At 49.6% G+C, this 27,209-nt stretch overlaps 1 protein-coding gene and 1 long non-coding RNA gene across 6 annotated transcripts in view; one reads left to right on the forward strand and one right to left on the reverse strand.

Moving 5' to 3' along the window:
- Positions 1 to 1,006: 1,006 nt before the first annotated feature.
- On the reverse strand, positions 1,007 to 3,686 carry LOC119149430. The gene is made up of 2 exons (XR_005104687.1): positions 3,362 to 3,686; positions 1,007 to 1,255 (listed from the first exon to the last, which is right to left on the reverse strand). It is a non-coding gene; the product is annotated as an uncharacterized LOC119149430 (long non-coding RNA).
- Positions 3,687 to 5,363: 1,677 nt separating this feature from the next.
- Positions 5,364 to 27,209, forward strand: part of NTN4 (netrin 4) — a 51,083-nt gene continuing 29,237 nt past the window's right edge. For 2 of the 5 annotated variants that reach the window (XM_037389924.1, XM_037389928.1), the window contains exons 1-2: positions 5,377 to 5,483; positions 9,062 to 9,591. In XM_037389924.1, the coding sequence (XP_037245821.1) occupies positions 5,378 to 5,483; positions 9,062 to 9,591 (636 nt within the window). In that variant the 5' untranslated portion in view covers position 5,377. Of the gene's footprint in view, positions 5,484 to 6,055; positions 9,592 to 27,209 lie in introns of those variants that run through there. The other 3 variants (XM_037389926.1, XM_037389927.1, XM_037389925.1) reach the window with 3 other exon arrangements.

Here is a 27,209-nt window from a genome sequence, read left to right on the forward strand (position 1 = left end):
GGATGCAGAGAATCTAATGCACCTGAACCCAGCCCTTTGTGCTGCCAGGCATTCCCCTGCGGCACTGAGCTCGGGGGCTGACCTTTCTTCCTAAAACAAATCCCTGTCAGAAGGTGTTTCGGTGTTGTTAGAGAAGTGTAGCAACTATCAGACCTCATAAACACCTGAATGAGCCTTAACCCTCTCATCCTTCCCATGAATCCTGAGGGTGGAAGTGATGATACCTGCTTTCATGACCAGGTGATAAACCCTTGTTGGAGCACAGGCGTCCCTTTGACTGCTGCAGGGAGACCCTTTTGCCCACTGGAAGGACCAATGCTATAACCAGAGGGAGAAAGATTCAAATCTTTACCAGATTACACAGTAAATGGGTTTGCCTGTGCTCAATAAAGGGATTTATCATTTTGTGCAGTGTGCAGAAGTCTACCCAAGAGACTGCAACGGTCTCTGCTTTGCCCACACACAAAATTAATGGCAGTGAGTAACTCCAGGGTTTCTTCTTCCTCTCTTTCATGTTCCCTGCTGACCCTTTGCATTATTCCCTCTGGTGGGCAGAAACAGGGTGCTTTCCATCCTCATTACAGACTTCTGAAGAATGGCACTATCACTGCAATAATGCTTCTGTGACTTGACTTCCAATTACACTAAAACCCATGAAAGTGCTTCTGTTCTCGTATGCACACTGGTCCAGCATGCAAAATACCTAGCTCCAAAAAGTCAATCACTGGGTACAGGGAAAAGTTAAGGGCACTTTGGTTCCTTCATTTTCTGCAGTTGTCTGTAGGGTGATGCCTTATATCAGAACTCAGCTTTAACAGGAACTTAAAAAAGGAAATACAAAACTTTAATCAGTAATTATAACTCTGGCTCATCTTTTAGTTTATTTTCATACAGAAAACTTAGGAGTCAATCTGTTTCAAAACATGACGAGTCAGTGTTTTCATCGATAATTTGATGACAGTTGGAAGATTTTCAGTGATTTGCAAGAAATGGAGAAACACAAGACTTAACAATGGGTTTTAATAAAAAATGTTAAAGATGCGGCATCAAAGAGACAAGAGGGAAGTGGCTTCAGACTCCATCCAAAATCCATAGATCAGATGCTGACTTCCATTGACTTCAGTGGACTTTGAATAAAGACCATATTTTTTCTTGAAACAAACAAATTTCTATTCCTTTCAATAAAGCTTTTTTAACATGTTTAGATGTGCATGTGGTACATCAACCTCTGTTCATGGCTGGAGGAATGGATCATCTGAAAACAGCAACAGCCACCAGATCTGTTTCAGCCAAATTTTCTTTAAAGTCAAAAGGACTGCTAATCCAGTAGACCCCTTGTAGAAACAGTAGCATCACCATTTCCAACACAGTAGGGCAAAGGACCAGTACCACATCACTTACCTCTATCACCTAGACATTTTATGTTGGTCACCCAAAACACTGGGAAAAGGCAAACCAGGTCAAGTAAAAATGATGTGGAGCAAGCCATAGCTGTCACGGGGAAGGGCTCTGTACAGGAGCATGGTGATGGCTCGCTCTTGCGTAACACAACACGCTCTGCACCAGTGCAAGGAGGGCATCCTTTTGCCCCCATCTCTCCCACCAGCAACTTACTGCTGAGCCATGCATGAGATACATCCAGTCCTGCCCAGAGGACATCTGAAAGGGCCCCTTAATGAAAAATCACTAACAAACTAAAAGTGAGCATCTCTAGAGCTAAAGCATGTAGGTAATTGTTCTACTGGAATTGTTGCCCTGTGGTTAGGCTGCTTGGTGGAGAGCACTCCAGTCCAGCCTCTCATCTTCCCACCGAGGTGCAGTGCTCCGTTTGGGTATCACCTCCGTTCCCCACACAGAGCCGAGTGGGCCATGCCCAGTCCGTGGGGCAGCAGTGAGTCACGGGCAGGTGCAAGACGGCACATGTGACACCACGTAAAATAGTCAGACATGTCTGAAGGACCACGCTGGCCCCAAGGGCCTCCTGTTAAACTGTAACAGGAGTTCTGCATACTTAGACAGATGCCAATAGAGAAAATAGTGATCTTTGAACAAACCTCTAGTTAAAAAGTAAATCTGATCTTTTGGATTTTCGAGTTTTTTATGACAAAAGTCTAAGTCAGGTGGCTCTGACTGAGTGGTAGGTGAGGTGTTCCTCCCATGGTTTTTGTTCTAAAATTAGCTTCACACACTGTCTTGAAAATTTTAATCCAGGCTCATCCCTACCCTTGGCAGGGGGCTTGGGGGAAGAAATTTGCAGAGGATCCTCTGTCATCACCCAGTTCAAGGGCCAGGATTTCACTCTGACAGAAAAGGCCAAAGGGCTTCTGCTACCTCTCTCCAGGGATGGCATCATGCCCTTGGGCACCTCTGCCAAAGCAGCAGGCTCTGCTTCTTCCCCCAGGTTACCTCCTTGGGCCTGCCACCCCTGCTTATTCCCCTCTAGCTTACTGGGACACATATACTCAGGGAACATCATCACTCTTCAAGAACTTCTTAAGTGTAATCAAGAAATACAAACACCAGACAAAAACAGGTGATCTTCACGTTTCTGGGCCTGTCTGTCTACTTGGCTACCTACAACGACTTTGCAGGAATGACAGCTGGAAACATCTTTTGCTCATCCTTAACCAGCAGTACAGCATGAACCCAAAAGCCTATAATCCTGAAGAAAATCTGGGGAGAGGTAAACACTTTCCTTCTCTTAACTACATGTTTTTCTCCTTTGGCACCTCAAGAGGCAACACTGACAGACAAAGAAAATAAAACTGGGCTGAAACATCTCTGTGCGCTTCCCACAACCTGCTGAACTCCCACCAGCCCTGTGAGGCAGCAAGCAGCGACACCTGCCCTGGGAAGATGCCCATAGCTTGTGGCCATACACAGTTCTGCAGGGGCTATTCAGTGAGCCACCGTCTTGGGTGCATTCATGGATGAGTGTTTGTGCAGGTCCCATGGGGCAACCAAGAGCCAGGAAGGGGGTGTTGGGAGGATCTGAGCTGCCTGTGGCCAGAGTTGCAGACTATGTGGCCTCCAACAAGTAAAACAAATTCATCTAGGAAGAGCAAACAGGTTTTATAAGGTTGCAGAGCTGCTAGGCAGAAAGAAAGTGTAACTCCATTATTTGGCTTATGTGGATCACGGCATGCGAGCCGTCAGCACCTTGAAAGAGCAGGCTTATGCTACCAAGGGGAAGGCGGTTCATGAGCTCTCTCAAATTTTCAGATACTCAAGCTGGCTTTGGGATGTCCTACCTGGGGTTATCTGGAAATTGCCCTTTATTGTCCCCAGTTTTCTATGCAATGGATCTGTTTCAGCAATATCAGACCTCCTGCCCCTGCCATGGCTGTGAGCATGTCCTTACCACATGTTCTTTCTCTCTTCTGTCCCTGTGATTCCATGCCCACAGCGTAGCCTCTCTCCTTCCATTTTCCCTTGCTGGCCACTGCTCTTCTCTCTCCTTTCGAGCCTGGTATCACTTTCCCTCTCCAGACACTGATACCGTCATCCATCTCTCTCAAGATTTTGTTCTGCAGTTTTTCAGTCCAGATCACCTCTTTCCCTGCTGCCCCAGGGGTTTCCCCAGAGCCACCCTCTGACCCAGTCAGCCCTGTCATCTCCTTCCAAGACAATTACTCCTTCTGTTCATGGACTTCAGCCTGCCCTATGCTCCTAACACCAAATGGGTTGGCACAGCAGTGTGCTCAGGTCCACCCAGACTTATCACCCTAGGGCAGACTTATTACCGGCCAGTTTTGACGTAGGAGGAACTATGAGCGATGAGTTACAACGGAGATAAATTCCTCGCCTGTGGCTTGCGCTTTCCCTTTCCCAGCCCTGCATGATGTGACTGCTGCAACCTGGCTTTAACAGCACAACCCCCCGTGTGATTCCTCAGCAGCCCATCACCCTTTTGCAAGATGTGAGGCAGACACCCTCCAGAACATCCTTTTCCTCCATGGCCACTGCTGTGAGGAGGCTCCAAAGTGTGGGTGCAGCCCCCATCATGGCGAGGACAAACCTCTGAGTAGCTCACAAGTGGCCATGGGGGCTTGACGGCTGCCCGGGGGCTGGAATTCCCTGTCTAGATGTGCTCGTCTGGAGGGCAGAGAAAATGACAGTGGCAATGCAAGCAAAATGCTTCTTGATGGTATGTAAGTCAGCACTGAAAAATTAGAAAGATGACCAAGATCAACATAGCTGTACCTTTTAAGGTATAGATATAGAGACAGCACCGCCCCGTGAGCCAGATGTTTGACTGCTGTCAGCAGATTATGGACTAAATACTTCTCAGGGAGCATTTTGGTGACGATATAACCCTGAGCAGCCCTGAATGCATGGCATTTTTGAAATCCATTGCAGAAAGCAGCACGGTGGTCTTAAGATACCATCATACTGGTTTTTTAAACCGAGTCGTTCTTAAGTTATCCAAGTTCAAAGTGCAGAGAAAGAAGTACTAAACATTTTGTAAGGCTTGCAACACTCTCACTTCCCAGGTTAGATTCAGGTGAGTAAAAAAAGCAACCGCTCAGAAGCGCTTAGCCCTTGCTTTCCTAATGTCCCTCTGCTGAGAACTGAAAAGGTAACGGGCTGGCCGCAAAAAATAGCTGTAGCTGTGCCTTTTCCGGTTTTCAGAGCCCAAAACTCCTGCTGAGGTACGGCGACCGGCGCTGTTGAACCGACCAGACCGTGTGGGACTTGGGGGCTCTGGAACCTGTGAGCTAAGCCACAGATCGCCAAGTCCTGCCAACAGGGAAAACTTCTCATGCTTACGTGGCTCCACCGGTCGGTCCTTCAGGTGCCAGGACCGGGCCAAAAAAAGTCTCCAAAGCCCGTAGCAACTCGGTCTGGGGTGGCTCTTGTGAGAGGGAGCCGGGCCGCGGGGAGGCTGCGCTTCACGGCCGCGCTCGCCCCGCTCCGCCCCGACAGCGCGCCGGGCTCTGCAGCCGGCGCCTCCCGGGGCTGGTGCGGGACAGGCCCCCGCCCCGGGGCGCGGGTCCCTCTTCCGGGCACCGGCCCGCCCGCCTCGGGCTGCCGAGCGGAGCCGCTCGGGCGGCAGGGGGGGCGGGGGGCACCCTGCGCTGCAGTACCGCGCCTGGCCGCGCACCGGCAACCGCCCCCCGCGGCGGGGCTGCGGCGGCGGGGAGGGCAGAGCGGCGGCGCGGCGGGGCGGGGCGCGGGGCGGGCGGCGGCGGGGCGCTGCGCGGCGGGCGGCGGGCGGCGGGGCGGCGCGGTGCGCGGCGGGCGGCGGGGCGGTGCGCGGCGGGCGGCGGGGCGGTGCGCGCCCGCCCGCCGGTGCCGCGCGGGGCGCTGATGCCGCGCGGGGCCGGTCGCGCCGCGGGGCGGCGGGGCGCGCAGGGCGGGCGGCGGGCGCTCGGCCATGGGGCGCGGGATGTGGCTGGCGCTGCTGCTGGGCGCCGCCGCCGCTGCAGGTGGGTCGCGACCGTCCGGCGCTCGGCGTCTTCCGTCCTCCGCAGGCGTACGAGGTAGATACGGGGCCGTACGTGCGTGTGTACGCGCGTGTGTACATACACGTGCGTGCACGTATATCCACGCGTGTGCACGCACACGGGTGTGTGCGGGTACATAGGCGCGCGCACGCATCGGGTGTCACACACGCGTGTGCGCGCCGCATACGCACGCGTACGTCCGTGTCTGCACGTATCTGTACACACGCGCGTATGCATGTACCTACGCATATATGTCCGTGCGTGCTGTGTGTGCCCGTGTCCGTGCGTGCTGTGTGCGTAGGTGCGCGCGTACGCGCGTGGAAGGGCAGGAGCACGGGAGCGGGCCGGGGCGGCGCCGCAGACAAAGAGGGGTCCGGGCGCGCGGCGCGGCGCGGGGCCGGGGGGGCGGCGGGGCCGGGCGGGCTCGGCCCGGGGGCTGCGCTCGGGGCAGCCGGGAGGCGACACGGGAGCGGGGCCCGGCCGCGGAGCGCTGCGGGGAGCGGCTGCGGGGGGCAGCCGCGGGACGCGGAGGGTGGGCGCTGCCCGCTCCGCAGGCGCTCCGGGGCGGCGGTGCCCGAGCCGTCGGGGCGCGGAGGCGGCAGGCGGGCCGGGCGGGGCAGGGCGAGGCGGGCAGTGTTTTCAAAGCCCCTTCCCGAAGGGTTTTCAAAGCCCCTTCCCGCAGCACAGACAGTTTGCGCTCAGATCTGCCCGCTGCGGGGTCCTGCCGCTCCGCGGCAGAGACAACTGGGCATAAACAGTTTGCATAACGCTTCCTCGGCTGGTTGCGAGCCGAGTGCCAGTTTTCTTCTTTGAAAAGAAAAAAACGAACCCAGATGGGAAATAAACATTTAATCAGGCACAAGATACAAATGAAACATCACAAGGCAAGTGTTGCTAAAATGCTTAAGCAGGAAGCATATGATTTTCCATGGATGTTTTACAGGTGAGTCATGGCATTCGCTTCGTGCTCTCGTTACTGAAGATCCCAGTCCGGTGGCATGTACAGTGTGTAGAATGGGAGTATTTAGTTGGGCAGACTCATTAAGCACAAGTAAGGAAAAGCACCTTTTCCTGGGCTGTAGCAGAGCAGTCATGAACTTGTGGCTGGTGGCGTGGAAATCTTTATGCTCTCATTTGTCCTTTTACTGAATTCCTGTGGCAGCCAGCATTACGCTAGAAAGCTGTCACTTTTCATAACATGCGGTACTCTGCATCTGTCAGGCAACTCTTTCCCATTCAAGTGAAAACAAACACCCTCTCAAAGGGGGTTTCCTCACCCCCCTTCCTGCCCCTGGGAGCCATGTCTGTGTGCCAGCGGCATTTCTCAAATCTTGCTGAAGCCAAGGTCCCTGGCCCCAGGTAAGAGAAGGACTCTCTGTGCCTGGCCTGAAGACAACTGCAGTCAGTGACTGTGTGTGACCGGGGCTGGAGCATACCAGGAGCTGGGAGCAATTGAATACTCTCAGCTCCCAGAGTCTCACGCGAAAATTTGGTAGCCAACCCCTCCTGGCTGGCCTCAGGAAGAGCTTTGCCCCCCACCCAGGGACAGCTACACCGAGCCCTGCCACCACCTGTCACCAGGGAACCCCCTGCTGAGCAGGTCCTCCACTGCCTCCCCCGGGGTGGCAATCAGTGGTGTGCAAAAACCAAAAGGACCTGACAACCGCAAAAAATAATATTGACCTGTCTTGGGCTGCTGACAGGGCTCACTGTTCTTCTTACCTCTTCCCAAATCTGCTTTGCAACCCCGCAACTGACAGAACCGCAGTAAATGTTCATCTGCTTGTTTAGCGGCTAACTGCGCTGTGTTACACGTAGCCAAAGAATCCAGGAAAGCTGCCAAAGACATAAATTAGACCAACTTGTGGCAAGCCTAACTGATAATATGATAATAACACTTACTTACCTACCCCTCAGGAGAGCTGTGTAGGTTAGTTAATGTTTATACAACGCTTTGAAAAGGATGTTCAGGAGATGTAAGTGATATTACATTAATTTTACAGTCACGTTTGTTTACTTTTCTAGGGTAAACGTATTCTGCACAGTTAATGTAGATCATCTCAGGTGTGGTTTTACGAGGTCTCCATAGGAAGCTAACTTGACTGAGCATTTTTTGTTCACTAAAAATTTTGCAAGACAGTTTAGCTGGTGAAATCCAGCGGCTGGATTCAGAGGTGCTATGTAATGGGTGCATAACAAGCAGTGGTCCACATCTGTTCTGAATAATTGGTATAGAAAACCTGTATAGACCTTTGGTGGTAGAAATATTTTCTTTCCAGGGGGTTTCTTGAGGAGCAGAAGGAGTGGGGAATGCTGTCAGGCTCTGAAGGGTTAGCCTCTGCTAGCGTGTAATATAGCTTAATTGCAACTATGACACTGTAGACAAAAGCTGAATAAACTCCAAATAAAGGATTTATTGGATGCTAGACTGAAACGACCTTTGGACATAACAGAGGTGCCAAGAAGAAGCCAAAATAATTGGTGCACAAAGCTGACTATGTGTGATTGGCCAGGTGATAAAGGCAACATTATGTACCTCAGATGGTTTGGCCTGCCCACATCCAAGTCATCAAACCTTTATTTTTCTTTTTATGTTAGACAGTTATGGTCAATCAAATACAGCCTTGACCTACTGTTACATTTATTAATAAAGACGTGGAGAGCCCCTAATCAAACATTCCTGCACCAGGAGGGTTACATTGCAGATGGTTTCACACCAAACCCCATGGTGATTTTTTTTTTCTTTGACACTTTAACTGTGGATTTTTTAATCAACAAGGCTTCCAGAGAAACTTGAACAAAACCCACAGAGCCTCAGCTATGAGGCAGCTTGCCAGCATAATTTCGACCAAGGATTATTTATTTCCCGACACACACACACACACCCCTCTTACACACATCAGTGACAGCCTTCCCAAACTTCAGTGATGCTTCAATTCAACCATGACCTTGGCAGCAGTTTGGGACTGTGGGGAGAACTGGCAACTGGCATAGGGACGAAGGGGTGGGAAAGGGGTAAAGGTTTGAGGTTATCAGTGTCAGGAGATACTCCTACCAGCTCTTGCACCCTGACACCCAATCTGCTGCATGGTGAGCTTGGGTGCAGCCATGCTGTGCCCCACAGCCGTCTCCTGGCCTCCCACCAGCATGCTGCCTTGGCTACCCCAGCGTTGCTGGCAGCCCGTCTTTCTTGTGCTTTTCTCCCCTTCCCTTGTACCACCTGGATCCCAATGAAGGCCTTGGAGCAAGGGTGGCACGGTCACAGTCACTGCCTGTGAAACCTCAGTGCTGCTCTGGGTCCCTCGGGGTGGGAGGGTGAGGTGGAGGCATCTGTCCTGCCTGCTGACTGCTCTGCTCTGCAACTCTTAGTAGGGATTTTCCCAAATGCAAGGAAGCCCTGAGGGTTTTTTGGTTTGTTTTGCTGTTGTAGACACACTGAGCTCCATGGAGGGGAGAGCTGAGCAGCGGTTCCACGCTGTCCCTCAGCCCCTCCGGGGCTCGGCAGGTACCGTCAGCATGTGGTCTTGACAGGGGCAGTGTCCCTGAGAAGTGCGCCATGGGGCGTATCTGCTTCCAACAGCGTGGGGTGTCATCCCCTGCTCTCTGCCTTGCAGGTCTGGGCAGCGTGGTGGGAGCGGTCAGCCCCTGCGAAAAGGCCTGCAACCCTCGGATGGGCAACCTGGCACACGGGCGGGAGCTGCGGACGGAGACAGCCTGTGGGCGCCATGCCACCGAGCCCTTCTGTGCCTATGCCGAGGATGCCCAGCGCCGCTGCAAGCGTCCCACCTGCGGCCGGTGCAGCAGGGCCCACGCGGGGCTGGCCCACCCCCCCGCCGCCATGGCCGACTCCCCCTTCCGCCTGCCCCGCACCTGGTGGCAGGCGGCCCAGGACGCCCCCCGCGAGACCATCCGGCTGGACCTGGAAGCTGCCTTCTACTTCACTCACTTGATTGTGGTCTTCAAGTCGCCCAGGCCGGCCGCCATGGTGCTGGAGCGCTCCCAGGACTTTGGCGAGACGTGGAAGCCTTACAAATACTTTGCTGCTAACTGCTCGGCCACCTTCGGGCTGGAGGATGATGTGAGGCAGAGAGGAGCCATTTGCACTTCCAGATATTCAAGTCCCTTCCCGTGCACCGGAGGAGAGGTAGGTCTGCCTGGGTCAGGAAGAGAAAGCCCTTGCTCCAGCCCCCTTTCCTTCTGCAATCTCCACTCTGGCATTTACCCATCTTAATTTACTGCACTGTCATCCCTTGTCATCGAATTTATTTCGATGAATTAGCACAATTGATTCCTAGGTAATGTAGGCATTGCCCTGCCACTCATTTTGCTGAGCTCCTAATTCCTGTCTTTTCCAAAACCTCCTGTCCCCTCACCCAGTGAAACCCCACACACAACTGCAAATGAGGCAGATGATGCTGATTCCTCAGGAAAGCCAAAGGGAGCATTGCCCTTAATGGTCTTCTCAAGATCTTGCAGTCTTGTGGTTTTGGGGGGATGCAAATCAGTCTGATTTGGACCAAAATGCAAGTATGTTAAGATTAATGGTCACCAGATTAATTTTTAATAATGACCGCCTTCACTGAGAAGTAACTGTGTAACCAGTCAAAACAGCTGCTGACCACATTGAGTTATGGTTCCCATAAACCAGAGTAGCCAGGTAATTAACAAGCTTAGACCTCATCTTTCTTTTTGTCTTTTTTTTTTTTTTTATGCACACTTATTGTCATGTGAAAAGATCTTGAAAAAAAGAAGAAAGACATTACATTCGCTAAGAGGAAAAATATATGTGAAAAAATGCAATTATTTTCAATGTCAGAAACAGCAGATAATAAGTCATGCATTTGGAGGTGCTAACAATAACACTGTTCCCTTTGGTGCCTAAGCCTGTCCTGCAGTGCTGGAGAACCTCCCCTGGGTGCCACAGCCGTGGGGTTGTCCTCCCTCCAGTGTCCCCACTCGTGGGGACATGTCCCCAAGTGACCAGCTCTGGACTTTTAGAGGCTGCTCCCTCTAGTGGCCTAATTTAATGAGCTTGTCTGAAAGTTTAATCAAACTTTAAAATTCCCCTCTAACATAACACAGAGCAAGGAGCAAATCTGATTAGTGAATCGGGGGTTCCGTTATATCATGGTAGTTTCTTCTGAGAACTGGTTTTGAGGTGCAAGCCCGGTCCTTGGAGACCAGCATTCATGTCTGAGAAAAATCACCTGCTCAGACCCCTTTGCAATCATTTGGGGTCACCTCTAGCCATGCTCCGGCTAGGAAGCCACCTTGCAGAAATACTGAAAGCTGTTTGCTCACCAAAGTGTGTCTCTTAGCTGCATCTCAGCTAGGAGAAGCTGCTCTGTGCTCTTGTCAGCTCTGAAACAAGGATCTCCAGACCTGCCAGACAGACCCAGGATAGTTATTTCATTAGCAAAAGGTTTAAATCAGATGGTTGGTGACAGAATGTGCTATCTTCCTCTCTTCTCCTGCCTCCCTTTTCTTGTGCCCCCAAAAAGCTGCCTGAACTTCCTTTCACAGTGAAGCACTTAAAAGGGCTTGTGAGAAAGATGGAGAAAGACTTCTCAGCAGGGCCTGTTCTGACAGGACAAGAGATGACGGTTTTTAAACTGAAATTGGTTTAGGCTGGATATAAGGAAGACTTTTTTTACTATGAGGGTGGTGAGACACAGGAACAGGTTGTGCAGAGAAGCTGTGGATGCCCCATCCCTGGAGTGTTCAAGGCCAGGCCAGATGGGGCTTTGAGCAAACTGATCTAGTGGGAGATGTCCTTGCCTATGGCAGGGGGCTGGACTAGGTGGTCTTTAAAGGTCCCTTCCAACCCAAACCACTCTGTGGTTCTGAACTGGGGCTCACTACAAAGTGGGACCTAAAAAAGAAAGGCTGCATGTACCCCACTGGGAATTTTCCAGGCCCTCAGCACTACTGCCAGCCTCTGTGTCCCAACACCAACAACTATGCCAGCCTGTGACACAGGGCAGGGACTGAAATCTGTAGCTCTCAGGCCAGCCCCCCATGTCTGGGGTACTCTGACTTGCATGCTCCTTTTTCAGCTTCCCCAGGGATCGTTCTCAGGGACAGCAAATCCAGGGCATCACTCAGGGCAGTACTTGCTTCGTTTGTGCTGGGCCCCACATAGCTAGCACCCCAGTGCAGTTTTCAGTGTGGTCACCCCAGTCATGTACCTGCACACCAGGATGGGGGCTGCACCCAGCAAGAACCTGCGCAAATCCCAGCTTCGGGCTGGCTCCTCTACAGGTTGGTGCAATGCATGAGGGAGAATGATCAGCATCTTGTGTGTAGAAACCAATGCCTATCTCAAAAAGAAAAGGGATTTGTTGGTGTTTGATGCATCCGCAGTTGCATGCTGGAAAAACAGGGTATTTACCTAGCTTGCTCCTGTGGGATCTCTTCTTTTGGCATTGCTTTAGCCTGTGTTATTGCAAAGAAGCTATAAAAGTCAAGAGCATGTAATTATGCTGGGTTTTAAACAAATGTTGAGTCCAAGGCGCTGGAGCTTAGAGGATTTTATTTGAGTGGCACACTGCAGTTCCCTGCACTTAAACACCACTTTTTACCTGCAACGTAATAACAGCAGCTGTCTGGTGACCAGATGGCAAGCTGGATGCTTAGCAAATATGACATTTAATTTATTACAGGGAGCTACATTCCAGCAATTCTTGTAACTGCCAATAGCAACATGTATCTCACCTAAAGAAACATCGGAGTTTTGTGTTCTGTTTGGAGTTGTGTTGTGCTTTACTCCCACTTCTGGTAGCACCTTATTTCAGACACATGGAAACAGTAATTTCACTTGAAACAGTGGCTTCGAATATGCAGTCATCTGAAATGTCCAGGTCTGAAGGGCAGTACTTAATTGCAGTTCAGTTGCCAGGGTGTTTTTTTAAACCACAAACATAAATTCTGCAACTGCAACTGGACTACGTTTTAAACTTTGTAGAGTTTTTTAACTGAGATCTAACTACTGTAACTCGTGATCCAAACTTGTATCACACCATCTGTGTAGCACTTTCTTCCACTTCAAACATTTCAACGCCACATGTGCATTTCCTGGCACAGAATCAGGATTTTGCAGGACTGTGAGGTCTCTGGGTGCTGCTGGAAGCTGGGTCATTGCTGCCCATCCCCTTGGATGAGCAATTTGCCTCAGGGGAGGCCTCGGGAGATGTCGGCTCACCCTAAATGTCACTGGAGCTTGGCACAGCCCTGAGTAGCTGGTTGGGCTGGTGGTTTCTGGCTTTAGCCCCCTGCAAAGAGCAGGCAGTGCTGATCCGCCTGCATGTCTGCCGATGGTTACGGTGCCTGCGAGCCCTGTTTCAAGGCAGTAGCATGCAGAAGCCCATAGTACTCACTCAGGGGCTTACAGCCTCTTTTTAGTAAATCACCTGTATTAATTTGGAGCAAAGCTGTATCCGCTCCAGTTTTCATTGAAAAGAAAGGTCAGTTTTTTTCCATTTCTTCTGCCCTCGTTTATCAGGAGTCATTCCTTAGATGCCTAGTTCAACTCTTGCGACAAAAATCCTCCCTCATCACGGTTTGCCATGATGTTGATCTTGAGGAGATTTATGATAGCACAGAAAGCACTGCCAGGCCTCTGGGTTCATTTCAAAGGTCCAGAGCTCAGGGCTGGTGGAGAAATCAGAGATGCTGAAATGGCTCTGGGAGATGCCTTTCATCTTTCTTCTGTAGTCGAGCAGCTCTGGGCTTCCCTTTGTGGTGGTGGGACTGGGGTGGTGGAGAGCTTTGGGAGAGCAATCTGTGCTCAGAGGGTGGGACTGTGGCTGTGGTCACCCAAGCTGGATGCCACCACAGCGGTGGGAGCCAGAAGAGGTAATGTCACATGCTATGTGTGGCACTTGACAGGTCTGCTGGTGGGTCGGGTCACCTAGGCAGGGACTTGGCAGGTCTCTGCTCTTCTTTGCTACCTATGACTGATGCTGCAAAACCACAAGGTGTGGGTATCCTCTGCTTTGGATGCATCTGAGTCTTTCACACTCAAGCAGGCATGAGCTGGAGGATCAACAGCTCAAGGGTGGGATTAGGAAGGAAAGGACAGAGGTTGAAGGCTGCATGGCACAGTACTGGTATCAGGAACACTACACTGATGCCCCAGGTTTGGCCTTAAAGGCTTTCTTCGTGGAAGTAAGCATGAGTTCATGGGTCAGCTCAGAGACTTTGCAAAGCTGAGCCCCATGCCGGAGCAGCCTGGTTGTAATCTGGCCTCATGCAAAGAAGAATCACCACCACTTTCAGCAGCCAGGAAAGCAATGACTTCTCTGCAAGGATCCAGGAGCCAAACAAAACAACTGAGCCCCTCCTCAGCAGGGAACAGAGGAAAAGGGCAGATTGCCTCCTGCCCTGGCATCCCCCAGGCACTCACTGCATCCTGCTCAGAAATCCACCCACAGGCTGGCACTGCTTTCAGAAGCACTTACTGTTCAACACCTAGGGCCAGGCTGTCCCCCATCATGGGATCCGTCCAGTAGTATGGGTGAAGGAGAAGCAGGAAGGAGGAGGAAACCTCAATACAGCCAACCCAGGTTTCCATCAAGCTTCAAGCATCTGCCAGTTTGAGGGGTCAGATTTGCAACACTGTGAAGGGGACAAGAAACTCCCCTATCAAGGAATAATTTCGGATCAGCTGCATGCAGAGGGGCCACCAAAGACTTTCCCCATGTTTAATTTAGTAAATTCATTTTTTTCACAGCAGCAGTTTATTTAGCATAGGCAGAAACCTTTAAATGCTGGCCTTATGTCATCAGTGTTTTAACAGAAAGGCTAGGGCCAAATTTTAGCCTGGATTATACAAGTGTGCTACATATCCAGAGTATTTCCACAGTTTTACAGGGTGTAACCCTTCAGCCACATTATTGCAAGGGAAATCAGAACTGGATTCACCAGCCAAACATAATCTGATCTAAGTAAACAAGATGCAGAAACAAACTTAGTTTCATGCTCAGACAGGAATGCCAATTTTATTAGTATGCATAAAAGGCTGTCTTCCCTCCCATGGTTCAGATCATATTAATTTTTCTTCTTTTACACCCTAATCTTAAAATTATCCTCGGCCTGAGATCACTGTTAAGGGCTCATCAACAAGGGGCCCTCAGCAGATGTTAATTCTTTAACTGTGAGCGAGAGTGACTGTCCACTCTGCAATGCAATTATCTCATTCACTTTACATTCCCATCTGTGGTCAATTCAGATTAGCTCGCCTGAGTGTCCCCATTTAGACAAGCTCCAGGATAAAAGGACTTACTGAAGCAGAGTCTCCTTGACAAGATTTTAGTAAATTACTAACTTATTTGAGTGTTCATCTATTCAGAATACTGCTAATAAATCACTTGGAGACCTCAGCTATTGTTGCTGCTTGCTGCTAATAGGAGAGGCGTATTTGCAGTTTGACTATATTCCAGCAACAAATTCTAACGTGCTTTTAACTTTTGAAACATCACATACCACTGGTTTACTGTAGGGTGTGTGTCTTACTGAGCATTTTATTGATCTCTTGTGCCTTCTGTAGCAGAAAAACCTTCAAATGTTTTGCCTTGCGCTGTTACTGCATGCAGCCTACCTCTGTTCCTTAAGGATTTGGACACCAGTCCTACTGATTCTACCTGAAATGAGCTGTGTAGAGAAGTAAATTGTGTCCTGCTACTCAAAACTTTGGCCCTGATACACAGTGAGAGGAACTGCAACACTTGCTGACACAAACAGGAGTTAAAGATGCTTGGTATTCTTTATTTTGGAGCCCTAATTTTGGGTTGTAGAAACACTCTGTTGCAGCCTAGAAGCTTTTACCCATTTTTTTTGCCTGTCTTTTAGGCCTGAATAAGCTTGGGTTTTAAGCTTATCATTGTTGTCCTTAAATGAAGCTACATCTTCAATGCTCTCATCTCATGGGTCATGAGAGATTTGAGTTGTCACTTGCAGGACTTGGGACTCCACAAAGAACCTGGGCAAATGCAAGAATAACCTCAAAGCAGCCTGGGACATCAGCCCATTACAAGGCTGAAAATGGCTTTTTTAATCATCCTGTGCCACTGATGTCTGCACAGACAGAAAACAAAGGCCCAATTTGATGAGAAGGAAAGAGGGATCCTGGCTGGTGTTCAGCAGTGCTCAGGACACGTGAGGACATGGGTAGGGAAATATGTTTTCACGTCCCATCTCTACACTTTGTAGAAGTGCTTTTTGTAGGAAAAAAACCCCAACCTTTAACAGCATCTTCCTTATCATTCTGTCTTTGGAAAAGCAGGAATAGTTGAGCTCTGCACAGAAATGCCACGTGCAAAGGAGAGTCTGTTCAGCTAGGGGCCAGGGGTGATGGGGGTGACGGCCAGCCCCAGCCCAGCTCTTTGCATTATATCAGTGAGTTTAGCAAGACATGGGGGCATTATTTCATAAGCACAAGAATAATGATGATTTCTAGGGGAACAGGTAATGAGACAAAGTAAACAAAGTCAGGCTGCAGTCAATGAAATTATGTAGGAACCTAGAAATCCCAGGCTGCGGCAGCTGCCTATTCAGTGCAGGGTGGCTGGGGAGGGTTTGTGAGAGTCAAGCAGGACGTGTGCCTGCCACCCAGCGTGGCACGGGGCTCCCTGCTCACGGCAGCAATCGCAGCGACAGCACACCAGCAGGATGCTGTCCCCCACCAGCTGACGGCTGTGGGGAGGTGTATCTCTTGGCTTGGCCCCCAGGCTTTCCCTCCTGGCAGGGAAGCCCGTCTTCCCAAGCCCTGCGTAGGGTTTCCACTGCCTTTAGCATAGCGGGCCAGAGGGTGGGAACCTTTAAATAAGGGGGCAGCAAAAAGAGGATTCGGGGAAAAAGGTGAAACCTGAACTTAGGTTTTACCTGTGCTTGGGAGGACAGGAGCTGAGAGCAGCTCTGGGTACATGTGGAGACAAACCTTTGGTCTCCAGAGAATATTACCATAAAAGATACTTTCTCTCTAGAGTTCAGGCACCGTCAGGGCTGAGCGACACAACTGCTGTTTTCTGGGCACTGGCACTTGCTTTTTAAGCTTTCCATACATGGAGTACCAGGAATGAGACCGCCAGATCTCTGGGTCAGGTTGTGACAGATACCTCCCCCTCTCTCATGGGCAGTCCTGGAGGAATGAGTTGTCCTTTTGCCAGACCTCCCAGGTGTTCTGCATCTCTGGAGCACCAGCATGGTCGAGGAGTGAGATGCTCCTCCAACCTGCCCGGTGAGCGTCTGCATAATTCTCCCCATTGCAGCTAGTGCACAGGAAGGTCTCATCGTCTCCTTTTCTCTCTGGCGTTCCCAGTGCTTTTGGCACTTGGAGGTTGGCCCTCCGCTTGGCCAGCTCTTGAATTGCAGCCGCCTCTGGGATGGAGCACAGCCAGTGTTTAACAGTGCGTATCGGCAGTCCCCCGTTTAGAACGGCAAGTTTCTAACAACTGCGGATCAGGGCTTCTGGATCAGCCTCCAATTATGGCTAAAACAAATTATTCCTCGGAGGGAGCTTGACCAGTCTGTGAAAAGGGGTATATTGTAGGCTGCCAACAGCAGGAGGGAATGGGTCCCAGGGCTGCAGGAGACCCTTTCCAAACTTCTTATGTAGGAAGTGAAGAGCACTGTACCCACATGAAACGAGGAATTTGGGTAGGCAGAATTTAATTCTCTAAACTGGCATCTGGCCTCGTTAGCAGGGCTATTGCTTCCCTTGAGAAAAGTGCCACAGGATTTTAGCAGTGCAGCCAGAGTCTCTCTTCAGGCACTGCACCCCACTGCTTCATTTCACAGTTCATTTTTGTCATGGAGAGAGGACTGGCTCACTTATTCAGCTCCAGTTCACTGGCTGGAAAGTGGGGCTGCCATGTTTCTCTTTGGGAATCCTGGATACAACTGGTTACAGGGGAAGCGTGTAACCTAAAGCAGTGAATTGACACATCTCAGAAGTTTTGGATCAAAAGCTCATGGGGACTTAATCTGAGATTAATCATCACACACAATGGGCGTTGGCATGAGATATCCGGTCTACCACTGTTCAAAATCCTACACAAATTGAAGTCCTCAAATTCTCCCTGGGCAACATTTCCAGGAAGAAAAGAAGTTAATGTCCAAAAACAAACTTACTAGACACATGCCATGACTCTCTATCACCAGTCTCCCCACAGCATCCCTCATTGCTGTGGTCAAAATCTATAGCCATGAGTTGAAAGATGGGTGCCATTTCTCATGACCCTTTTGACAGTGCATATTTGCATGTATTTCAGACAGGTGTTCTTTTTCCTAAAATTAAGCGTAGGTCACGGTAACTGGATGGTTTAAGCAGCCGGTTCTATAGACACAAAGCCTTTTCACTATAGAGAAGAGCAACTGAAAAAGATTCATGAAATCAGGTTACTCTGAGGCTGAAAGAAATCCCCTTGATCCTTAGTACTATTGCAGTTACTGAAACACTAACCTGCTGCTTTGCAGGCTTTTGCAGTGGTGCGTCGCACTCAGAAACTGTTAAAGGGGTTATTCTGCAGTTCTGGGGAGTGAGCCAGCTTTTCTCACAGCCCTGCCTGTGAACAAACAAGTCCAGTTCTTTGTTTGGCTCTTTGGAGGTAGCTCCAGGTTTTCTTGGTCTTCCATATGCACAACAGGTACTGCTGGCAGGCCAAGGCTGAGAACATAAATCTTTGTGGGGATAGGGAAAGGAGGGGAATTGCTGGAGGGAAGAGTATTTAAATACCATCTTTCTTACTGGCGGGTCAAAGGACTTTTTCATATGATCAACTGAAATATGCTGTTTCATTTTCCTATGCAGGATAGTGTAGCCTTGGAAACGGTGATTCTGAAGCTGAGAAAAAACCAAAATTATTTTCCTTGATAGTGCATAGCTGATGATATCATGCATCTGGAGGGTTTTGTGAGCCAAGAAACTGAGTGTTTCTATCTGATGAGTGAAAGTAGTGATTAGGCAAAATAAACCCATTGTGGAATAAACTGTCAATTCTTGGAGAAGCACTGTTAACTGGAGGTGAAAAAATCCAAACCTTTTGGGTTGTTTTGAGCTGGAGAGAGATTTTTCTGGTAAGGCTGTTACTTCTGTGATCATTGTCTGCATGAAGACAGGTGTGACCTAGCAGTGTTTCATTTTTGTCTAAGGAAATTGTGTGGCAGGGTGTTGAAGGGAAGAGAAGATGGCTCTCATCTGATTGATTATTGCTAGAGATGTCAAGGATCATGGAGAAATCCCAAGGTGCTTGCTTAGCTCTCCTTGTGCCTTTCACAGCCCCACACCAGCCAGCTGCTGCACCTGAGTAGGAGCTCTTCCCATACAGCTTCTCACTTTTGAGAATGGCAGAAGAATGCCTTGAATTTCCAAAAAGATAAAAATTGCCTTGGTATAAATTAATTTGGCAAGGCCCCCACAAGGGCCAGTTAATTGAAATACCTGGATTCTCCTCCTGAAGTCTTTGTAAGATTGCATCACTCTTGGATGGTGAGACAAGGGATCATTTGCCTTATGTGCTGTAAAAGATTGCAGAAGGGTTGTAGGCATGGGCCAAATGCTGTTCTTTTTCGAAATACATGAAACAGCCGTAACAGCTGCAGGAGTGCCATTTCTCCAGCATCTCAAGGACCTCAGGGGGTGCTGGTGGTAGTACACAGCGGGTTTCTGTCACCATTGCTTGGGTATATGGACAGAATGCTTCACACTGTGGCTTAAAAGACAGGCTCCACTACTCACTGTGCTCTTAGTGTTTCTGATGGTCACCTCTCTGCAATGGTAAGGCAGGTTTTGCAATCTCTGTTGCTGTTTCATCTTCACCCAGGTGTTGCTGAAGTGTACACCATGAATGTGCACATGCAGGCGTTGGTCAGAGCTCTCTGTGAGAAAAAGAGAGGCTCTTCTTCCCTGCAGTCCACTTGGTCTGAGAGGCAGAAAAACAAAATGTCTTAGAGGAGCTGGTGAGTGATACCTGCCCAGTTTAAGCCAATGAGCTTCCCACACCATGTGAATTATTTACAGCATCTGCCAAAAAGTCCTGTTTTAGCCTAGGATCATTGCAATGAACATAGCACAGAGATGCACATGGATTTCTCTCTTAAAAGCTGTTTTTCTTGGTGTGTTAATACATCAGATAAGTCTGTTTTGCCAATAGAGGGTACCAGCATTGTGGCTCTAGCAGCCTTCTTCACAGGGGGAGGAGTCCACCAGGCTTGATTTTGTGAAGGGACAAGATTGTCTTCATAAAACTTTTAGGATCCTTTAAGATATATCTCCCGAATGTGGTTGAAGTTAGCCAGTGGTTTCAAAAGTTTTTAGGGTGGACTGACAGACAGACGCATAGATACACATGCAGTGCAATGGCACAAGGCCTGTTTCAGTAGGAAACTAATCTAAAAGACACGGGAAGGCTTTGCCAGCAAAACAGACCTCTGCAGACATAGCTCTCCCCTCCAGGAAGAGCCAAGGAGAGAGCTTGGCAGAAGTTGACCACACTGATGCAAAAAATCCCTGGAAACTAAAATACTGACCATGAGGGTAAACGCTAGCATGGAGTTGAGCCCTCAGTACTGAAACTGGGAGGCAAGAAAAACCTTTCTGCAGAGTATGTGTCTCTCTCAGGGGACGTATGTGGGCAGGGAATATGTTGGCTGTTGTAGGTACTAGGTCTGGTGGTTAGACCATGCACCTGATAGACAGGGTGCCTGAGTTGCTCCTGCACTGGCAGGGCTGAGGGAGCCCTGTTGAAGCAGGCAGCTCCTGTGTCTGAGGCTTCCCGCTGTAAAAAGGGCTTCCCAAACGTGTCAGGGCAGGAAGGACTGTCGCTGCTCCCCATGGGTACCAAATAGGATTTATTGCTCTGGGGTGTGTCTTGCCACTTGGCACAGCAAACCTTGAATAAGCCATCCTCACACGTGCAATAAGACAGTCTCACCTCAGTCTTTCTTGCACATGCTGTTGGGTGATAAGCGTAATTGCTCTTTCCTGGGAAGGCACAGGGGAACGAGCACAGAGCAATCTCAGCCCCAAGGTTCCCTGCATCACCTCAGGGTGACCGAGCAGGGCTGTGCGAAGGAAGTGTGAGCACATCCTCTCTGAAGTGGAAGCACCTGGCTGGCACTGGATTTCTGCAGCTAAATTTACATCCAACTCCATCTGCAGGTGAAAAAAAGAAAAGTGCAATCAGGCTGTTGTGGTGATGATGGGTTTATTGCTCCTAATGCAGTTTCGTGGGTGGAAGCTGAAAGCAGACACTGTTGCAGGTTGATGTTATAGACTGACCCAGTGAGCACATAGGTGTTGCATCATTATTACTGTTTTTTCAATTACTCATTCCTACAAATCAGCTTTATTGCCCGCTGTGAGCTTTCCGTAATGCTTACCAAGAGAAATTATTACTTTTAACTTTTACCTCTATTGAGAAGGAAAGCTTAATTGGCCCAATAAAATTTCCCAGCTAAGCTTCTCTGAACAAGTCCAGCCAAGGCTGAAGGCAGTTGCCACTTTTGGGTATTCCCAATGGGAGAGGGTCTAGGCCGTTGGACAGGCTGGGCTGGCAGTGGAGGGAGGCACGGGGGGACAGGGTGCAGACACGCAGTGGCTGGGGGTGGCAGAGGTACCGAGCAGCAGATATAGCACAGAGCAGCTTAGCTTGTGCTGTGGCTGTGTGCAGCTGCGAGCAACAGCCAGAACCCGTGGGCACAAGATGTGAGGCAATGCCAGGCACACAGCTGGAAATCCTGGAGCCCGGAGGTGGGAGACAAGGGCTCTCTTCGCCTTAGCTCCAGCACCAGGCAGGCAGTGCCTCACCTCGGCTGTTGCTGGGCTCGAGGGAAGCTTTTTGGGAGGCAAAGGGATGAAGTCCTGGATGTGCTGGCAGAGCTCCACCACTGCCTTTACTGCCTACATTTTCAGAGCCTTGTCCAGGCATTAAATCAGGGGTCCTCAAACTACGGCCCGCGGGCCGGGTACGGCCCCCCAGGGTCCTCAATCCGGCCCCCGGTATTTACAGACCCCCCCCGCCCCCCCCTGCCGGGGGTTTGGGGGGGGGAACCAAGCAGCCGCAGGTGACTGCCTGCCACTGCATCCGCGCGCCGGCCCCCTGGTTAAAACGTTTGAGGGCCCCTGCATTAAATAAACCAGATAGCTTCCATGCTGTGGAGTTTCAACGGGGCCCCATAATACAGGCCAGTTAGCCACATTTATTTCACACCTGCATACCGAGAGACACTGCAGACTCCTAATGCAAAGCTGTTTCTGTTAAACGCTTCCCTAAACATCACATGTCCTTTTGTAAGGTGGCGCATGTCCCCCATTGCTTTTGCTATCTTATCTATTTGGAGAAGACAGCAAACCTTACATTCTTTTTATTCTTATGATTTTTTTACCCGTGTTCCTGTAAAATGCATTGAAAGGAATAAATCCTCCAGCAAAAATCAAACAAAGCCGTACTGAATTTATCAAATGCCCATGAGCCAAATAGGTGAATTACTATTGGTCATTATTGTAGAGTGCTTGTAGATGTGTTTTCATGCATCCAGGATGGATGATATAGGGTAGAGTCGACCAGTCTCTCTTGGAAAGAAACCACAGATCACTTCATGCAGTGTTACCACCTTGGTTTTCATTTATAACCAAATAAAAATGTGGTTATGTTTTTAATATTTATTGCTTTTATTTCTGCTGTATGTCTGTTTGTTGACTTGTTTCCAACAGCAAACCTTGAATAAGCCATCCTCACATGTACAATAAGACAGTCTCACCTCAGTCTTTCTTGCACATGCTGTTGGGTGATAAGCGTAATTGCTCTTTCCTGGGAAGGCACAGGGGAATGAGCACAGAGCAATCTCAGCCCCAAGGTTCCCTGCATCACCTCAGGGTGACCGAGCAGGGCTGTGCGAAGGAAGTGTGAGCACATCCTCTCTGAAGTGGGAGCTCCTTCCTGACTTCTTGAGTCTTCCATCCATTTATACCCTCTGTTTGTAATTTACTGGTGGTGTCATTTTGTGAACGTGTCCTGGTGTCTTCCAGGTTCAGGGGGAGAAACTTTGGCTGAGGCTGGGCTCCTGGCTGGAGGTGGGAGTGTGGCACCTCTCACCAGGCACAGGGACCCAGGGAAGGGGCATATGTGGGGGCTGCAGGTCCCTGTCGATGGCCTCTGCAGTTGTGCCTATTTCTGGAGGTCTGTGAGGAAGAAGCTTTTTGTGGATCATGAGTGTGTCTTCAATGTCATGGGCATTTGCGTCCCAAAGGGCCCCATTTTATTGCTGTGGACACTTGTATCTTGACAAAGGTCCGGGCCCTTGTAGCTGCAGTGGGTGGTGCGTCCATGACTCATCGAGAAGGCTGTGCTGGTGGCAAATCTTTCATTGGTTTTGTTGACTTCCTCAGGCAACTTTGACTTCAGAGCCTGTTTTGTTGCTCTCAGCATCATTCATTAGCATTTTCCTTCCCACTGTGGAGATATATATAAAGATGTCCTTTCATTGCCTCTCACATGTAAACATACTAGGGTACTTCTTGTGAAGGGACTTTTATGTATTTATAGATCGAGGTCACTGCAGTGCAAGCAGCTAATCGAGTGCGCCGTGTTCATGGCTGCTGCTTTGTATGCAGGGCTACATTACTGCATCCGTGAATGGCAAGTAGCTAAGGCTTCTTGTGCCACTAAGACAAAAAAGTGTGAAGTAATCAAGAGAGCAAGAGTTGCTCATGACAGCCCGTAAGGAAATGGAAACGCTGTGGAAATTTGTTAGAGGGTGTCTGTGTAATGATGTGCCCAAACTGCAGACAGCCGGAGCGGTCTGGCTGAAGAGTGACATATTTTTACTTCATGGCATATGCAAGGTGCTGCAGGGCAGCTTCTCCACTCCCACTCCACTGGGAGTGGAATGGGCTCCCTCCTGCCACCAGTGGGAATCCCACCAGGAGGTTCAGTTGAACCCGACCCTCTCAAGGCATCGCAATGACCTTTGTCCCTCAGGGATTGCACTCTACAGTTTCCATTTGGCTGTGTAGAGAGACTTCCCCCCACCGAAAACAATCCTTGTGCAACTTCTAAATCACTCCTCTATGGATGTTGCTTCACACAAAGTCCGCTTTTATAGGACATGGGATCCAACAACATAATTCCATGCGATGTGGAGGGAACATTACCCCAGATACTAGAATATTTTTTTTGAAGACAGAGGTTCTTTTTATTTGCCTCCTGGTTTGTGACATTTGCTGAGCAGATATGAGATATTGCCAGATACTTAGTTTTCAATGGAAGCTGAGGTAAAGATTTGGTTCCTGGGGCTGTGTTTAGGAAGAATCCCAAGTATCATAAAAATTATGGTGAGCTAGCAACACTGGGGATGAAAATATCTTAGGATCTTTTATAAGATATATTATGGCATGCCTAGCAGAGAAGTGCTGTGAGGTTTCAGTTTGTTTATTCCTACTTGTTCTACAAAATAGAAAACTTGGATTAGTGCATGCACTAAAAAGCTGCTGAGGTAAACATCCAAGCCTCCCACGCTTTGCTATCATATGTGGTGCTGACTACTGGGGAAAGTCACATTGTCTGCCGACCACTGTAATACTGGGTTTTGACACGTTGTTCGTAAGACATGTATAGAGGGACAGGCATGAGTGGGGAAGCAGGAGGTCTGGTCACTGTGGGGTGCTTTCTGGTGAGGCTTGCTGCGTGCAGGTGGCCACATTGTGCTGCCACTGCTCCACCACCAAGGGGATGTGTTCTCTTGCATGTGGTGGAGCTTTCTTCTGGCAGAGGCCTCACTCTGTGAAAACAAGGACAACATCATCTATCAAAAAAAGATGTTCTTCTATGCCTTACTGAGCTATTTTTACAACATGGCTTTTTGGCAGGACCCTTGGGCGCAGCTTCTTCCAGCGTTTTTGGGACAGTAAGAGTAATGGGCTTGATGGCTCTGCAGACAGAGGCTTCTCTGGAGGGTGGGAGGGAACTGCCATCCCCCCGTTGTGTCTGGCAGAGGGGCTGCCCCAACAGCTGAAAAGCTGACGTGACATGTGCCTACATCAGCCAAGACCACAACCGTGGTGGTGGAGCTGCTGCAGAGAGCTTCTCTCCCTGCAGGCTGAGCCTGGCACGCATGTTTTCTGGGTAGCTTTAGCAGGATAAACCCAGAGGGCCTTGGGAAGCTCTTGGGAAGAGGAAATGATGGCTGTGGATTGAGCACCTCACCACAAGCATTCCAGAGCAGCTGGGGATCGCTGGCCCAACAGAGTCAATCAGAGGAGCCAGCTGCCCCCGGCCATGCAGTGGGACTGAAGTCCTGCCCAGTGGCACCAGGGAGATGATGGATTTGCAGAACCCCATCATTGGATGCACATATATGTCAGCAACATGTTCTCAAATCCTGCCTACATTCTTCCCCTGCACTGTTAAAACTAAACAGTATTTTGGTTGAGGGGGCCTCCGACTGAGGTAGCTGGGGCCTGCGGGCTCCCCTGATCGACTCCGTTGGACCAGTGCTCCCCAGCTGCACTGGGATGCTCATGGCAGTGGGCCCAATCCACAGCCATCATTTCCTCTTCCTGAGAGCTAGGTGAGAAAATCTGGTCAAGTTTTCTGTGGAAACCATAGTTCATTCATGGACAGAATGCTACAGCCCCGAGCCTATCCTATCGGTGGGAGAATTGCACGGAAGAGTACAAGGAGAGATAAAAGCAGGAAATCTGGCACTTGCGTGTGTGTGTGTATGTGGGGCTGGGGTGCTGGACAGCACAGGAGCGTGGACCCATAACAGCTGTATGAGGGTGGTGTGGCCCCAGTGATGTGCTGACTCCTGAGATGGGATGGGATAAATCAGCAAGGTTAATAACTGAACAGGGAAATCGTGCTGGGAAGCACACGCTTGACCTTATTATGCAGTCTCTGGGGGCTCCAGCTCAATCTGCTGGGGCAGAGCAGAGAATTGCTGCTTGTCTGGTGTCCTACATGTTATAATGACTGGTTTGTATTTTATTAAAGCAGGGTTACTAGCGTCTGGGATGGAGGGATGAGGGTGTTTACTGTCTTGGCAGCACTGAGACCAGGCTCACCATGCTACATTGCAGTGCTGCAGGGTGCAGCGCAGCTCTGAAACTGGGACTGGGCATCACCAGAGTGATACAGGGCAGCCAGGGGGGGAGCGGCTGGGAGCCCACAGCCCCTGGGAATTACAGGCAGGGCTCATGTTTAGCATCACTGTTTTCAAGTAGCCGTAAAAAGAAATGTTTGTAATATTTTAGGGCCTGAACAGGAATACTGGCTCCATTGAAATCAGCAGCATAACTCCCCCTGAATTCCACACAAACAAGATTTAACTCTCTCAACATGAAGGTGCTCAGGGTTATTGACTTCCTCGCTGCAATTGTCTTTGCTAAAACTACAAGCGTTAGTCACGTGCATTAAATGGAGATAAATAAACAAGAAAAACTGAAAATAATGAGAGGAAAGCCTGCAGCTGCATCTAGCGTAAATTCTTCCCATTTATGTATTTGCTTTGCTTTTTTCCATCTGAATCAGGAAAACAAAGAATTCTCTGAGATGTGATTTATGTAATAGCGAGAAACCCAAAATGCTAGTTTTTACAGAAAATTCTCAGCCCAGCATTTTCCATCATCTCCACTAAAAAGAAATAAATTCCTTTCCCAAGGAATTTTCTTTCCATATCTGAAAGCATCTCGTGTTCATAAAGCCACTAATGAGTAAATATGATCAGAATGACATTGATTTAAATTTTGGTGAATAACAAGCCTTGGGGAGAGGTGCAGGACCTGATAGTTGGGTTTGCTTGGGTTTCTGTTCATATCTTCTTGATGTTTTTATTTTAGGAAAGCAGGAAAAACTCTGTATGTTCCTGAAAGACAGGGGGGAAAAAAATACTTTTGAAATGTGTTACTCTATTAATATTCCTCATCAGACTCAACACTTCTACATAAGGGGCATACTGTTCACCAGCCTTGTCCTCTGACCACCTCTCCCAGTTAACCTTCTCCCTTATCTATGTCTTTCTGGCAGAAGATACTCAAATTTGTTTGGGAAGGAGAGTCTGCAGGATGGCGGTAGGGTGCTGCAGCCACGATGTGCTTGCCAGTGCACAGCACCCAGCACCAGCACACCCAAGCCTGGCTGTCACCGGCCGCTGGTCGCAACTGCATTTGGCAGGCTGACAGGATGTGCAAAAGTACACTGCCGCCATTCAGCTCCAAAATGAGCTCTAAATCTTCTTCCAGGCTGGGACAGAGCTTCCTCCAGCTGGATCCTGGCAGCTCTGGAGAGGAGCCAGGTCCTGGCCAGGAGTGGTGCCAGCAGTGGTGGGGCTGGCAGGGGCAGCAGCTGACAGGCAAAGCTCATGGGCAAGCAAGCTGGCAGCACTGGGGTCGTTATTTCCAGGATCTGTGAATCATGGTGGAATAAAAGGGAAGCCTTCATCAGCTGAAGCATAACAGCCACATCCTTCAGGAGAAGTGGATTTAAGGAGAAGAGGCTGTGATCCCATTAAGCGATGCCAGCAGCTCACACACTGCCTGCTGCCCCACACTCCACAGCATCTCCTGACAAAAAATGATGGTCGCCCTTCACTGCCGCACACATCCTGGCTCTGTAGGAGGCTGGCCAGCGTTTCAGGTGGTGTGGGTGATTATCAGTGGGGCAGCAGGGTGATTTGAGGAGGTTTTAAGCCACTGCTGGGAGCAGAGCATCCAGCCATTAGGCTGCAGCACGCCCTCAAACACTCATCAAGTGACTGATCAAATGT

Source organism: Falco rusticolus, chromosome 5, assembly GCF_015220075.1.
Source record: "Falco rusticolus isolate bFalRus1 chromosome 5, bFalRus1.pri, whole genome shotgun sequence".
NCBI classification, from domain to species: domain Eukaryota; kingdom Metazoa; phylum Chordata; class Aves; order Falconiformes; family Falconidae; genus Falco; species Falco rusticolus.